Source organism: Mesoplodon bidens (assembly GCF_964165515.1).
Source record: "Mesoplodon bidens genome assembly, chromosome: 14".
Taxonomy (NCBI): domain Eukaryota; kingdom Metazoa; phylum Chordata; class Mammalia; order Artiodactyla; family Ziphiidae; genus Mesoplodon; species Mesoplodon bidens.
The window spans coordinates 68,756,606-68,773,745 of NC_138170.1; the positions used below are offsets into that span (position 1 = coordinate 68,756,606).

Genomic DNA, 17,140 nt, shown 5'->3' on the forward strand with positions numbered 1-17,140 from the left:
CAAACAACAAAACTGTCAGTCTGTTACCCAAAAATCCCAGTGTTTAGCTCTCAAACCTTAAGTCACTGAACTGAATAAGGATTAAAAAGGGTTAAAAATAAAAAAAGCTACTGCCACATTCCAGACAAAGGAAAGCAACAAACACATTAAAATTAATCTAACAACAGTAGGTTTAACCTAAAACTTTTTGAGAAGCTTAACATCATTTCATTATTATTTTTAATGGAAAATCAAGGATTATTTGGCAATGCTGCTTTTACTAGTAGTAAACAATGATAAAGTCAAGTGAGGCAAAAAAACTAACAACCACCACCAGTGAGGCATATAAAATCACTTTTAGGGCACTATCTGAAAATTCATGGATGTTCATAGCAGATACGTCCCTATGTTGTTTATGTGAGCCAAGAGGTCATTAAAATGCTATCCACGACACAAGAAGACTTTTCAATGGAAGCTGCTGTCCTAAACTCAGCCTCTGCTAGAAATGAATCATGCTATTCACAATTATTTCCACAAAGGTAGCATCTTAGGATGCCAGCAGCGTAGCAAACTTAACTGACCCTATCCTAATGGTAAGCAAGGGAGCAAAACTAGAAAACTGAAGTGAAAAAGTGACAGGGTGAGAGAGAGCTAGAGTATCTTATCTTCACATGAAAAGCCTTTGTTGTCCTTTTTCCAAATCCATGGTGATACAAATTTTCCAAAGGGATGTGAAGATAGGACTTAAAATTAATAATATTCTAAAGTACTTCTAAATCTTAAGGTAAAGACAACTTAACACTGAAAAAATGTTCTTCAAAGGCCAAATCTCAATATATTTGGCAAACATGTTAATAAATTTCACTCCTCCTTCCCACCTTTTTGAAACAACCTTGATTGGGCTACCAAACTGCTAGAGGAGTTGCCAAAATGGAGACTATTCAAATTTAGGTTAAGAGATTTAGTCTAGGAAAGTGAATAGGCTATACACCTAATTAGAAAGACAAACCACAACACCCTCCAAACACTAGTGCATGCAATTAACTCTTCCATTTCATAAACTCAGTGGAGAGACAGGAAGGGAACAAAGAGGGAAAGAGAAGAGGAACATGAAGTCGAACAGCAAATGAAGGAATCTGGGACAGAAGCTTTAGGGGAGAGAAAAAATGAGGGGAGGACACAGTTAACTGACATTTGATAACAGGCAGTTAGAATTTATCTTTCAGTTTACTTAGCAAGTTAAATCAGTGCTTTATGTTAAACTCGACAAACCTGCTAGTTTACCCCTTTCATTTTTAAATAAATCATACCACAGGGTGGTGGGGGAGAAGCAAATAAAGCAGCATGCAGGAAGAGACACAAGGAAAAAGTGGCCAAGGAAAAGAACCGGTGGCAGGAATAGTTTTAAATATAAAGGCCACTTGAAATGAGACTCCACAAACCAAAGCTATCATTTCTGCATTATCCTTTGTCCTCAGTTAACTACTTTGAAAATTACAGCCAAGCAAACCACAAACATTTTAATGCTTTATGTTTCGATGATATGTCTCCTGCACATGCTTCCACCAAAACAAAAAAAGGAAGAACCAAAGAAGTTCCTTTCCACATAAGGCACAGGACAAAATTAACCCCATTTACATACACAAGGCGAAAATGAGTGTTTTCCTGGCTTTTGTTTCTTTTGCTATCACATGTCTATAGATTATAGGGACTCAAGCACATTATCCATGACAGAAAATTCCACTGTTGTACAAAATAAAATTGTTAATTCTAACTTTTATTCTTATACAATTTGCAGAATAGAGTTGAAATGATTGCTATAGGTTTTAATGTTGATAAGAACTGGACTATAATACAACTGAAATGCAGTGGTGAGCTGAGCAAGTACATTTAAAAATGAACTCACAGACATGATTTTTCTATACATTTTTTTGTTTGAAGAAAATTATAAAGTCAGCAAGCAGTCACAGATGAAAGAACAAATAAAACAGGTGGACTAGGAGTTAAAAGATGAGGAACAAAAATATCTGTTGAAGAGTTAAAAATGGACAGAGTGGTTTATTTTGCAGCAGGAAGAGAAAACAGGGTGGTGGATGGCAACTGATGGAACAGGAGAGCGTTCAGCAACATTTGCTCTTCCAGCCTGTCACTCCTCCTCCACTGCTGATATCTACGTTTTCACTGTTGGGCTCTTTTACAGGGGTCTGGAACAAACACACAAGGAAAGCAACCCATGAAAAAACACTGCCATGGATAAATCAAGATTTAACAGCAATATTCTCATAAATGTTAATTTATGTAACAGTGCAATTACAGTCACATGAGATAGGTTTTCTCTCCCATGCAAAGTAAAGAAATGGAAGTTTTGTTTTTGATCTTCATTTTGCCTTTTTCTTCCAAGTTGTGAAATGTCTTGAGGCCTCCTGGCTTTCCTTTGTAGAACTTCTGAAATCTTCTCTGCCCTAACTCTTGTGAAGAGAGGTATATTATCTCCTGGCCTGACCCCTGAGTACTTAGTACTTAAAAAGCATCATCAAGCATATGTATAAAACCAATGTTGGATCATGTCTTACTTCAGAGAAGTGAAACAGCCCTTTTTCTGTTTAGTTTTACTTGCCTTTTGAGATCGGAGCTTGTATTTCCATAGCATTGCTTTAAAAAGGCAATTTTAACCATGATACACTAACATTAAGTGGAGGAAATAGGGTGGGGCAGAATGCAAAGTTGTATATAATTCATGTTAAAAATGGATACAGAAAAAAATCAAAATGAGACACCAAAATGTTAATAGCAGTAACCCTTAGGTGGTGGGTTTATGAATTATTTTATTTTCCTCTTTGTATAATCCTGTATTACCCCAACATCCTAAATATTACTTGTATAATCAGAAGAATATACTATTTTACGTGGATAGCCTATACTATATGTATGAAAGCAGAATTCATTTTAGGGATAGCATACCTACAGTAACGTACACAAATCTTAACTGTGCTTGATGGATTTTTAATATATGCTGTGAAACCACCAGATCAAAATATAGAACATATATAATATGCCCCCAGAAGGCTCCCTTGTGTCCCTTTCCAGTCAGTACTACCCTCCTAAAGGTAACCAATACTCTGACTTCTACCACCATAGATTAGTTTTTTCTGTTTTTGACCTTCATATACATGGAACCATATTTTATGTATTCTTTTGTATCTGATTTCTTTTTCCTTTTAATCAGTATCAGCCTGTGCAATTCATCCTATGTGATTTATCCATGCTGTTGTGTGTGTAACAGTGTTCATCATGAATGGAATTTTAAAAGCTAGGATATAAGTGGGAACTTATTTTCTCATGGAAACAATATAAAGTTAAGGTAGCTCAAGGGGAAAAAATTAAAATAATTTCTAAAACTCACATAGCCCAAGAGAGGCCTGCTGAAATCATACTGAGGTGAAATTTCTACTTGCACTTTGAACTAACCCACCTAATCTCACTGCCTTATGAAATTCTTCTTTTCACTGTATGTTAAAGATGCAAGTTTTGCATTAAAAAGGTCTTTGTGAAAAATGCACAGAAGAGAAATAGGCAGCTCAGCACCTGGCCACAGCAAGAAAAGCTGCATAGGAAGTACTCTTTCTCTGGGACTCCTGGGTGTGGGTCAGTTAAAGATATATGGGTGCTTATAGCCAGGGAGGTCACTACATTTATTCAGTTAGCATATCACTCACAGTCCGTCCTTGCACAATTTAACTTAGACCCTTGAAACAGACTCTCAAAAAAAGGGCCAATAACTAAATAGCAAAAGTGGGCAAAAGAATAAAAAAGTTTACAGAAAAGGAAACACAAAGGTGCTTCTTAAACATATCTTTTAAAATGCTCATCTTATTCATAAGAGAGCTGCAAATTAAATCTGTGTTTTTCACCTGTCAGGTTGGAAAACATCTGAAAGTCTTATAGTTCACTATGTTGGCCAAGAGTTTGAGTAAACAGACATTCTCATATACTGCTGGCAGGAGTATAAAAGGGTACAGCCCTCAGGCAGAAGGTGGCAAGCATATATCAGAATTATAAATGTACTGTATGCTCTTTGGCCACTTCTGGGAATCTGTCCTTCAAATATACTTGCACATGTGTAAAATAATATAAAGATTATTCACTACAACACAGTTTATGAGATCATAAGGCTGAAAATCACCTAAATGTCCCTCATTGGGAAACCTGTTTAATTATAATAGACTACTCAAAGGAGTAGCACTCAGTTATTTTAAAAATGGAACTATTTTACTTATATTAAGTGCTAAACAGTGCAGAGCATGTTGCCTTACGTGTTTTTTTTTTCTTTTAAAGAAAAGGCGGGGGGCTTCCCTGGTGGCGCAGTGGTTGCGAGTCCGCCTACCGATGCGGGGGACACGGGTTCGTGCCCCGGTCCGGGAGGATCCCACATGCCACGGAGCAGCTGGGCCCGTGAGCCATGGCCGCTGAGCCTGCGCGTCCGGAGCCTGTGCTCCGCAACGGGAGAGGCCACAACAGTGAGAGGCCCACGTAATGCAAAAAAAAAAAAAAAAAAAAAAGAAAAGGCGGGGGGAGGATGGGAATAAAATGTATATATATTCATATTTACTCATATATTAGTAACTAAGAAATTAATTATTGGTTACCCATGGGGTAAGGATGAGGAGTTGGGGGAATATAGTGAGAAACTTCTCTGTATGTTTACTCTTTTTATTTTAAATGTCTGAATCATGGGAATGAATTATCTATTCAAATAATTAAGTTTTAAATGTTTTAAACTGCTTTCATTCTAAAGTTCTTTTTTCTTTTATCAACTCAGGAGAAAAAGCACTGCACAGAAGGTTGCTAGTCAGGAATCACTACTGTATTTTACATCTTTTAAAGCAAGTTTATGTTTGATGTTTTAACTCATAACTTTATCACACTGAAAAGTGCATGTATGTGTATGGGGAAAAAATGCTGCCTCACAATTGGGCCTGCCTACCTGGGGAAGACTCTAGACTGAGATCTTTATTTATTGGTGCATCCATACCTTTTAACCTTTAATATGATAAGGAAGCTCTACCTCACTGACACACAAATTATATGCCTATATAGCACTATTTTTTTGAAATGCAAAGATTTGGAAGAAGATCAAGGGATATAATACAGAAAGAAGTCAGAAACAATGGAGAAGACCAAATTTCCAGAAAGAGAAAAAACACAGAGAACACGGGTATTTCAGTAAGTTTTGTGATAATTCCTATAAGTACTGAAATAATTTTTCACTGTAACCCACCAATCTCAGAAATACAAAGTATTATACTTCCCACCAATTAAAGTATTTTTCTATCCGTTATTCCCTTCATTTAATTAAAAATACAAATGTTTTTTCGTAGTCTACCTAGTATTTTTCTGTTCTACTTTTTGTTTCTTACAGGAATATTTTAAAATAAAAATATATTTCCTCAAGGAATTCTAATGGGTTTTTACCTATATCCAGTTGTGTAAAAATATTTTTTAAATTGTTTTTATAACTTTAAAAAGAAGCAAGTTAAAATTTCAAAACAAAACTGTACATGAGGTAAAAGTGATTCTGTCCTGTATCCCCTTCCCCTTCCCACCATCACACTAGAGTACTCACTACTTAGAGTCTGGTATATATCCTTCCAGATCCTTGTTTGCTAAGCATAACCAAATGTGTGTGTGTGTGTATGTGTACATGTGTTTTTGGTATCATATATAATTTTTAAAAGATCATTTATCACACATGTTATATCCTAACTTGCTTTTTATTACTCAATATATCAATACATTATAGATATCAGACATGATATGCAGGATGTCAGCAGATGTGGACAGGCACAACTTTTGTAGTTACTCTAAACAGCAATAAGTGATAACCGTTTTTTCTAGTTTGGACACTATAGTAAACAGATAGCTCTCCCCTCAAAAAAATTAAGTTGCTTGGTTCCTCAGAAATTTCATTAGATTTACACTTGATAATACCACCTTTATTACAGCTTAGATTTATATGTGTGTGTGTATGAAATTTGAGGGGTTTTTTTGGGGGGGGAATACTGATATCTCAAGTATAAAAACAGAAAGGTTACCAGAAGCAATTAAATTTTCTCCTATACAATGCTTGCTTCTCCTTCAGGATTGTGTCAGATTTTCTCTATTTTATTTGCATTTAAATATACCATAAGATTGAATAGAGAATTCAGGACTCATAATCTTAATTCATAACTGTGTATTTTATCTAGTCATTTGAGGGGAAAATATGAAAATCAGATTTCCCAATTTTGCTACAAGTTACTTGTACTGGCAAATTTGGGGATTCACGAATTAAACACAGAAACTAACCTCGAGGTAAAATTCCCCAAGATCAATTTTCAGCTTTTTTTTTTTTTTTTTTTTTACCTTACAGGTTGAAATGATTGGGTAAATGAAATCTGGGGGCAGACTTACTCTATTTATTCAGTACATAGTATATACATGCCCTTCACTGGCACATCTGAGAAACGACTATGTAGAAGAATAGTGATTTTGTACCAATAACTACATCATAGATTCACCTCTTATCTTAAATTTTTTATCTATGGGAATGCAAAGGATATATAAGAGAAATGAAACAGAAGAGCCGTAACACCAGGTACCAGACAAAAAGTTGGAAAAAGGAGTATGAAATTAGGCTAGAGACTGAGTACTGGAGCTCAGAATGTCAACTGTTAACAATGACTAGATCCTAGAGATTTCTAGATGGCTGCCTGTTCCTTCCAGTTCCTTTCTTTACTTTGGAGGATTATATATTGGTGATGGGTAAACGTTTAGAAACAATACCACCCAAACCCAATTTCTGTATGTAAATCTAGTACTTTAGAAAACATGAAATGTTCAAATGTGACACCAGGCACCTTAGCAGTTAAAAAAAAAAAAGAAAAGAAAAGAAAAAGAAAAAAGAAATTTACCTTTCGAAGGATATCTTCAGCTAATGTGAGGAACGCCTTTTCGATGTTTATATTTGCTTTTGCACTAGTCTCAAAAAATCTAATACCATGCTCTCTTGCAATCTAAAATAGAAGCAAAATATCATCATAGAATTATCAAGTATATAGGTTACCAACTGATGACTTTAGCATCCTAAAGGAAACAGTAATATTATTCTAAAGGTAGTAATCTCAACTAGGTTATCTAAAATGAACAGATTATTTCAATGGGTCAAGACTCAAATGGTCAAGCTCCTTAGAAAACAAACAAAAATTCACTCAAATGATAAGCTATCATTTCCAACAGCATTTTTAAAAGGATGCGAATAGCTCAAGTGCACTCCACTACCACTAATGTAAAAACAATCAAATGCAACACCATCTTCACAAAGAAAGGGCAGCATATTAGTCTCATTCAGAGATTTTTACCTGTTCTCCTTTTCCTTTAGGTACAACTCTTTTATCATCCATATCACACTTGTTTCCTAGTAACATTCTTTCCACATCTTCATTGGCATGCTAAAATGAAATAAAAATTTAATTTACACACTACCATGAATTATGGCTTAATAAAAATGACTTTATAGGAGGCTGTCTAGTTTCTAGAAACATTCTCAACAAGAGAGGACATGCAAAAGATCTGAAACTGTAATTTCTTACACAGTCTAAATCCAAGCTGGATCACGATTTTAGATAATGTGTATTACCCTATAAGAAACCTTAGTTTAAAATTCTATAGAACCCTTAGAGTCTCAAAAAGTCACATTGCTAGGGGAGTCCATGCACAAAAATCAGTTAAAAATAAATGTTGCTCCACTGAAATCCTAATGAAATCTTTTGCACAAATAGGAAAATCCATCTCTAAAATTCATGTGGAATATCAAGGGACCCTGAATAGCCAAAACAATCTTGAAAAGAAGTGCAAAGTTGGAAGATTCACACTTACTTCCTGATTTCAAAACTTACTACAAAGCTACAGTAATCAAAACAGTGTGCTCCTGGCGTAAGGACAGACATGGACAAAAAGAACAGAATAGAGATACCCGAAATAAACTCTTGAGTACACCATCAAATGATTTTCAACAAGAGTGCCAAGACCATCCAATGGGGGAAAGGACAGTCTTCTCAACAAATGGTGTTGGGAATACCAGATATCAACATGCAAAAGAATGAAGTTGGACCTTTAACTTACAACACCATACTCAAAATTGGATCAAAGACCTAAATAGAAGACCTAAATCTATTAAACTCTTAGAAAAAAACATAGGGAAAAAGTTTTATGACCTTGGAATTGGCAATGATTTCTCAGATATGACACCAAAAGCATAAGCAACAAAAAAGAAAAAACAGATAAATTGTACGTCATCAAAATTAAAAACTTCTGTGTGTTAAAGATCACTATCAGCAGAATGAAAAAGCAACCCATGGGATGGGGAAAATATCTCAAATTGTCTATCTTTGGCCCAATGCACCTTTCCCTGAAATATCCCTGCAGCAACACAATTATGTTCTCTGGACACCAAAAGTAATTTATGAGACTTGGTTTGTCTTAAATTTGAATCCATCATATTATTTCCACCAGCCCCATCCTCACCTGGATACCTTCTACTCATCTCTTCAGGTCTCAGCTTAAACGTCACTGCCTATTTCAAGACTGTTTGGCTATTCTGGGTACCTTGAATTTCCATATGAATTTTAGAATCAGCCTGTCAACCCCCACCACCATCCAAAAGCAGCAGCTGGGATCTTGATAGGGATTTCACTAAATCTGTGGAACACTTTGGGCAGTACTGCCATTTTAACAATATGGAATCTTCCAATTCATGGACATGGGATGTCTTCCCAATTATTTAGATATTCTTTAGTTTCTTTTAACATTTTATGGTTTTCAAAGCCTTGTGCTTCTTTGGTTAAATTTTTCTTATTTTTTCTTTTTGATGCTATTATAAATAAAATTATATTCTTAATTTCATTTTTTGATTATTTGCTGCTAACGTATATAAATACAACTGATTTTTGTATACTAATCTTGCTTCCTACAACCGTACTGAACTTATTAGTTCTAATAATTTTATTTTTTGGTGGAAGTGTGTGGATTCCTTAGGATTTTCTATATACAAGATCACACCATTTACAAATATAATTTTACTTTCCAATCTGGGTGCTCTTTTTTTTCTTTGCCTAAATGCCCTGGCTAGAACCTCTAGTACAATGTTAAACAGTAGTGGCCAGAGCAGGCATCCTAATCATGTTGATTGTAGGGGAAAGGATGATGTTGTCTGTGGGATTTTCACAGATGTCTTTTAGATTTTGCCAAATGGGTTTTTTTGCGTGTGTCTGTTGACAAGATCATATGGTTTTTGTCTTTTATTAATACGGTGTATTACATTATTTCATATGTTGCATTCCTAGGTAAATTTCTCTTGACCATGATATATATAATCTTTTCTTAAACGTTGCTGGATCAATTCAGCTGTTAAAGTTTAAATTTCTACAACACATTAAAAATTAGACAAAGTCAATCTCTTATATATCAGAAAAACAGATTTTTTTTTAATGGCTGGTTTTTACGTATGTTAGTTCTCATGCTGGGAAACTTAAGCCATCCAGCCTACCAAGTTAAATGTATGAGCCTGTGGTATAATAAAAAACATATTTTTGGTCTTTGTTCCTATTCCTGGCACAGTGCTCCTAATTTCCTGAGTGATAGGAGCGTATTTTGTTATTCATAACAAGCCTCTTTCTGTTTACCTAAATTTATGCTAATAGAGGACTCTCGGCAGGGCCTTTACAGAGTTTCACAATGGAGGCTGGTCACCAGAGGAACCAAACACCGAGGGTTGAGACTTTTAACCCCCACCCGCCACAAGGTGAAGGGGCCTAGAGATTAGGGTCAATCACCAGAGGTCAATGATTTAATTATCATGACTATGTAACGAGGCCTGCATTAAAACCTGGAAACAATGAAGTTAGGGTATCTTCTGTGTTGGTGAACACATCAAGGTGCCAAGAGGGTTACATGTCCAGAGACAGCCTAGAAGCTCTGCATTCTCCAACCCCCATACACTGTCTATGCATTTCTTCCATTTAGCAGTTCCAGAGTTGTGTCCTTTATAATACAATTGTAAGTATAGCTCTTTCCTGAGTTCTGTGAGTCATTTTAGCAAATTACTGAACCCCAAAATGGGTCATGGGAACCTCCAAATTTGTAGCCAAGTCACACAGAAGTGCAGGTAGCCTGGGGGGACCCAGGATTTGCATTCGAAGGAAGAGCAGTCTTGTGGGACTGAGTCCTTAAACCTGTGGAGTCTGACACTAAGGCTAATTAGTGTCAGAACAGGATTGAATTGTAGGACATCCAGTTGATGTCACAGAATTGGAAAATCGGTTGCTGCTGGAACACTGCATAGTCTCTCTACATAAATTGCTCTTATTACACATGCTACTTGGCCAAACAATAAAATAAAGGCTAAGGAAATTTTAAATGGAGGCTTTGTCTTTGGTTTCAAAATCTGTCTCATTAACAGATTATTAAATACTAACAGACTTCCTGTAGCAACGGAAAAGTCAGTAATAAGCCCTTAGGATTGTTACCATTGAAGATATTATTATCTTTGGTCTAATACTGGCTTAAGACTTGGTCTTTGTGTTTCCAGCCTAAAGTTGCTTTAAAGAGGTTTTTTATTTTTGGCCGTGCCACACAGCTTGCGGGATCTTAGTTCCCGGACCAGGGATCAAACCCGGGCCCCTTGCAGTAGAAGTGCAGAGTCCTAACCACTGGACCGCCAGGGAATTCCCAAGAGTTAGTCTTAATGAAATTCAAAGCATAGAAAGTAGAAATAAGACATGAAAAATAATTCCAACAAGAAGCTACCTATGCTGCAGCACAGAAACAGACGTGCTTTGACACACTACCTTATAAAAACTGACATCTTCACGTGCAATGATATGGCACTATTTTCTTGGTTAGCATTTTACTGTATTAGTACTCTGTATCTTTCAAAATGCCTAGAAGTGATACAGTATTTACATAACTTAAAAATACGTTTTTATTTATTTATTATTTATTTTTGGCATGCCACCTGGCTTGCGGGATCTTAGTTCCCTGACCAGGGATTGAACCCTGGCCACAGCAGTGAAAGTGCCAAGTCCTAATCCATGGACTGCCAGGGAATTCCCAAAACTACATTTTTAAAATTACTATTGAAAATGTAATTCATTCATTCAATAAAAATTCCCCAAGAAAGAATTCATTCAGACAGGTGTGTAAAACCACTGGTAGCTTCTATTTGGGGCCATCTTACAAGATGGCTGTATAGAGTTTCTGGGTAATCTGGTAATTGCCTTGGATGGGGTTCAAAACAGATCTGCCCAAAATTTTAAGAAAAAGGTAGGCAAAAAATAACATTACCCTGTAAATAAGTAGAAATATTCAACACTAATGATAGCAAACACTATAAGATCAACTGGAATATTTATTCTTCTTAACCAAGCACACAAATGTGTGTTTATGTAGGGTTTACGCAATTTCTAGGTCTTACCTCATCTATGTTTCTAAGCCATTTGCTGATGTTTTCAAAACTTTTACCATTGGTGATGTCATATACTAGCATGATACCCATTGCTCCTCTGTAGTAGGAGGTTGTGATGGTGTGAAATCGCTCCTGGCCTGCCGTATCCCTGAAATAAACAGCCAATAATTTGCACTGAGCATTTGATATTACTAAGTTCTAGATAAAGGGCAAAACAGGAGAATAGTTTGGTAAAATAGAGATTAAAATCCACTATATGACACAGAACAAAATAAAACCACCACTCATTTAATTCTTAAATAGTAAACAATTAAGGTTATTCATAAACATATATATGTGCAAATACTTTTTAGTCTAAGGAAATTAACAACCTACCAATACTGGATGAAAATCTGAAAGGGAAAACAGTACAAAGTGACATAAAATTCTTTTTAAAGTTATTTAAAGACAAATACCAGCAAGTGTGATAAAAACTCTTGGAATTCCATTTATTTAGTGATCTAGTTCCATAATGTAATACAAAAGCTTGTGGAATTTTTAGAACATTAAAGGACTACACCATAGTACAGCCACATTTATCTGTGGAATCGTTTACAAAAAGTTGTAAAGATAACCTCATTTATAAATAACAGGACAGAAATACGTAAATAGTAGTATTTTTCAAGCCAAAGATTTAAGATATTTTGCTCCTGTAATTTTTCCCTCATTTGCATCACCAATTTCTTTTTATGGGTCATTATAATTAGCATATGTACATGTTTAAGTCTCTTCCCCCCCCCTTTTTATAAATTTATTTATTTTTGGCTGCGTTGGGTCTTTGTTGCTGTGCACGGGCTTTCTCTAGTTGTGGCGAGCGGGGGCTACTCTGTTGTGGTGCGCGGGCTTCTCATTGCGGTGGCTTCCCTTGTTGTAGAGCACAGGCTCTAGGTGTATGGGCTTCAGTAGTTGTGGCATGCGGGCTCAGTAGTTGTGGCTCGCGGGCTCTAGAACACAGGCTCAGGAATTGTGGCACACGGGCCCAGTTGCTCCGCAGCATGCGGGATCTTCCTGGACCAGAGCTTGAACCCGAGTCCCCTGCATTGGCAGGCAGATTCTTAACCACTGCGCCACCAGGGAAGTCCCTCCCCTATCTTTTCTAAAAAAAGCAAAATTCAAACAAACAAAAAACCCCACTCTCAACCCCACATCCCTCCAACTAACACTGCATTTCTCTGTTCCCCTTACCAGCAAACTTCTTTTTAAAACTTTTGTTTTAAAATAATTATAGCCTCACAGGAAATTTCAAAAACAGTACAAAGAAGTTCTGTGTACCCTTTACCCAGTTTTTCCCAATGATAACATCTTACATCATAGTACAAAAAGAAACTGACACTGGTACAATCTACAGACATTATGAGAGTACTGTTCTCTGCAATTTTATCACATATATAGATTTGTGTAGTCAGTGCCACAAAGAAGGCAGAAAACTGTTGTATCACTCACTCCTCTACCTCCTATATAATCCCTACACCCTGGCTAATAATCTGTTTTCCATTTCTCTACTTTTGCCATTTCCAGAATGTTATATAAATGGAATCATGCATAATGCAACCTTTTGAAACGGTTGTTTTCACTTTTCCCAGCATAATGCCCTTGAGATCTACCCAAGTTGTTGCATGTAATACTAGTCTGTTTCATTTTATTGCTGGGTAATATTCCACTGAATGGACTCATCACAATTTGTTTAATCACTCACCCATCTAAGGATATTTGGGTTGTTTTTAGTTTTTGGCTATTACAAATAAAGTTGCTATGAACATTCATGTACAAGTTTCTGTGTGTACATAAGTTTTCATTTCTCTGGGATGAACACCCAGGAATGTTACTGCTGGGTCAGATGGTAAGTATATGTTTAACTTTATAAGAAACTGCAGACTTCTCTAGAGTGGCTATACTACTTTAATACATTCCCACTAGCAATGTATGAGAGACCCAGTTTCTTTGCATCCTCATCAGCATTTGGTGTTCTCACTGTATTTTATTTTAGTTGTTCTAATAGGGCATGCAGTGATATCTCATCATCATTTTAATTTGTATTTCTCTACGGCTAATGATGTTATGCACTTTTTCATGTAGTTATCTGTAATCCATATATCCTCTCTGGTGAAATGTCTATTCGTGTCTTTTGCCTATTTTCTTTCTTTTTTTTTTTTTAGCTGCGCAGTGCAGCATGCAGGATCTTAGTTCCCCAACCAGGGATCAAACCCATGTCCCCTGCAGTAGAAGCACAGAGTCCTAACCAGTGGACCGCCAGGGAATTCCCTCTTTTGCCTATTTTCTAATTGGATGGTTCCCCCCCACCCCTTTTTTTTTAAACTATTGAGTGTTGAGAGTTCTTTTTACATGTAAGTCCTTTGTCAGGTTATGTGGTTTGGGAATATTTTCTCCAAGTCTGTAACTAGTTTTTTCATTCTTTTGACAGGGTCTTTTGTAGAGCAAATATTTTTAATTTTGTTGAAATCCAATTTATTAATTTTTAAAATCTTCTATGGATTGTGGTTTAGTGTTATATCTACTCTTCACCTAATCTTAGGTCCCAAAGATTTTCTCCTATGTTTTCTTCTCAAAGTCTCATGGTTTTACATTTTACATTTAAACTGATGATAGAGTTTGAATTAATTTTGGTACAATGTGTGAATTTTGAGTAGAGGTTCACCTTTTTACTCATGGATGCCCAACTGCTCTAGCACCATTTGTTGAAAACGTTAAGGAAATATCCTTTCTTCATTGAATTGCTTTTCACCTTTGGCAAAAACCAGTAGGCCACGGTTCAATCTATTTTTGGGTTTTTTATTCTGTTACAATCATCTGTGTATCTGTGCCTCCCCCAATACTGTACTGTCTTAATTACTTTAACTAAATAAATTCTTTAAATCAGGTAGACTGATTCCTCTCACTTCTTTTTCTGTCAGAGTTGTTTTAGCTATTCTAGCCTTTTCATACACATTTTAGGACAAGCTTGTCTACACTGACAAAAAAAATCTTCCTGGCAATCTTCTTTAAAGAGTTATCTCTAGTTTCTGTCTCTCCAAATTCATTCCTCAACCAATTCTAATCCAACTGCTATTACTACTACTCTACCAAGACTGTTCTTCTTCAAAAAGTCTGATGGCCAAATCCAGTATTTAGTTCCCTTACATATACAGTAATCATTCAGTAGGATTCTACATAGTTGACCACCTTCTCTTGAAACATTTTATTCTCGTGACTTTTCAGAAACCATGTTTCTGCTCAATTCGCAGTATCTTTTGTTGGCATTCTAACATTTAGAGAAGTAGGAGCTGACATTCTCTACACAATAGCAGAGTGATCTTTAAATATATGTTTGATCATATCATTTTTCTGCTTAAAATTTCCAAAAGCTTCAGTGGGGAAAAAAAGGAGCTGAAACAACTGGCTATCTTTATGCAAAAAAATGAGGTTGGACCCCACCTCATACCCTATATAAAAATGAATGCAAAACAGATCTAAGACCTAAATGTTAAGAGCTAAAACTATAATACTATTACAAGAAAACATAGGAGAACATCTTCATGATTTTAGATTTGGCAACTGTTTCTTAAACATGCTGTACCAAAATCACAAGCAATGGAAAAAAGAAATAAACTGGACTTCATCAAAATTAAAAAGTTTTGTGCTTCAATGGACACTGTCAAGAAAGTGGGAAAAAAACCTACAAAATGGAAGAAAATATTTGTAGATCATATATTGATAAGGAACTTGGACATGCAGAATATATAAAGAACTCTTACAACTTAACAGTGAAGGATAAATGATTTTTATCCAAAGAAGACACACAAATGCCCAATAAGCACATGAAAGGATATTCAACATCATTAGGAAGTTGCAAATTAAAACCCCTTCACAGGCACTAGGATGGGTATAATCAAAAAACCAAACAATAACACATGTTGGTGAGCATGTACATAAATTGGAACCCTCTAACGTTGGTGGGAATGTAAAATGATGCAACCACTTTGGAAAACAGTCTGGCAGTTCCTCAAAATGTTAAACATACAGCTACTAAATGATCCAGCAATTTCATTCCTAGGTATATTACCAAGAGAAATGAAAACATATGCCCACCCAAAAACTTATAAAAGAATGTTCATAACAACATTATTCATAACAGCCAAAAAGTAGAAACAACCTAAATGTTCATCAACTAATGAATGGGTAAATAAAATGTAGTATATCCATACAATGGAATATTATTCAGCCATAAAAAGGAACGAAGTACTGATATATGCTACAACATGGGTGAACCCTCATAACATTATGTTCAGTGAAAGAAATCAGACACAAAAGATCACATATTGTAATATAATTCCACTTATATGAAATATCCAGAATAGGAAAATCTACAGAGACAGAAAGTAGGTTAGTGGTTACCCTGGATGAAGGGTTTGGGCAGGATGGAAAGAGGCTGCTAAAGGGTACGGGTTTCTTTCCAGAAGTATAAAAATGTTCTAAAATTGTGATCATGGTGAATATACCTTGCAAATATACTAAAAAACTATTTAACTGTATACTTTAAATGGGTGAATTATAAGGTATGTGAATTATGTCTCAATAAAGCCATTACAAAACAAGTAAACAAATGGAAAACATGACTAGGCTTAAAAAAACAAACTAAAAATTCCAATGGCAATTCATTATAACCAGAACCAATCCCAAAATCCTTACCCTGAAATTTACAAAGTATTACAGGATTTGTACTTTTCACCAGCCCCCCATCCCATATTTTGAGGCACTCTTTTCCCTGACAGCTAGAACCACATTTTTTTCATGTCTCCAAATTCACAAGCTTGGTCTCACCAGAGAGCTTCTGTACTAGCTGTGCCCACAGTCCTGTACATGGTTGGCACCTCATCTTTGCATTTTAACCATCACCTTATCAGAAGCCTTCTCTGCCCATCCAATTTAAATAGTCATCCAGTCTCTCTCTATTCCATCTCCTTGCTTTACTTCTCTGCAAAGCACTTATTACAGATTTATTTACTGTCTCCCATGTCCTCTAAAATGTAGGTTCCATCAGATATTTGTCTTGTTCACTGCAGAATCCACAGTATCTACATGGTGAATAAACACTCAAATGTTTGTTAATGAGTCAGTATTTCAGAATCTTACCTAGCAGTCCTTTATTGTATTTTAGAATCAAGGCATTCCAATTTAGTTACGTGACCCTTAAAAACTTACATTTTTAAAAATAGTGCTTATATGTCTAAAAATATGAGTAGCAAGGAATGTAAAAGAACTACCAATACATTAATATTCCTTACATTTAATCACAGTGTGCATTATATGTTCATATATCTGACACCTATCCATTTATCCATCAATTCTGAGGGTCTACCATATGCTAGGCATTATGCAAGAACACACATAGAACATGGGTCTGGAGTCAGATCCAACTTTATTGTCAGGTTCCAATCCTTCCAGCTGAGTGATCTTGAAGGTATTTAACCTCCCTGGATCTTTGGGGTTTTTTTTAACAAAGTAGTAGGGATAACTAAAGTAAATTTTTATAATTAATTTGTATTTATTACAGATAACCCAAAGAATCTACAGTATAAAAATATGCAAACATGTAATAATATCATTATATGTGACCCAAAATTT

The 17,140-nt window shown here is 35.7% G+C and overlaps 1 protein-coding gene across 1 annotated transcript in view; it reads right to left on the minus strand.

Annotated features, from left to right (window-relative positions):
- Nucleotides 1-401: 401 nt before the first annotated feature.
- Nucleotides 402-17,140, minus strand: part of RAB10 (RAB10, member RAS oncogene family) — a 77,848-nt gene continuing 61,109 nt past the window's right edge. The window contains exons 3-6 of the mRNA XM_081254993.1: nt 11,489-11,627; nt 7,377-7,466; nt 6,930-7,031; nt 402-2,183 (exon numbers count right to left, since the gene is read on the minus strand). Of these exons, the coding sequence (XP_081111119.1) occupies nt 2,100-2,183; nt 6,930-7,031; nt 7,377-7,466; nt 11,489-11,627 (415 nt within the window). The 3' untranslated portion in view covers nt 402-2,099. The remainder of the gene's footprint in view (nt 2,184-6,929; nt 7,032-7,376; nt 7,467-11,488; nt 11,628-17,140) is intronic.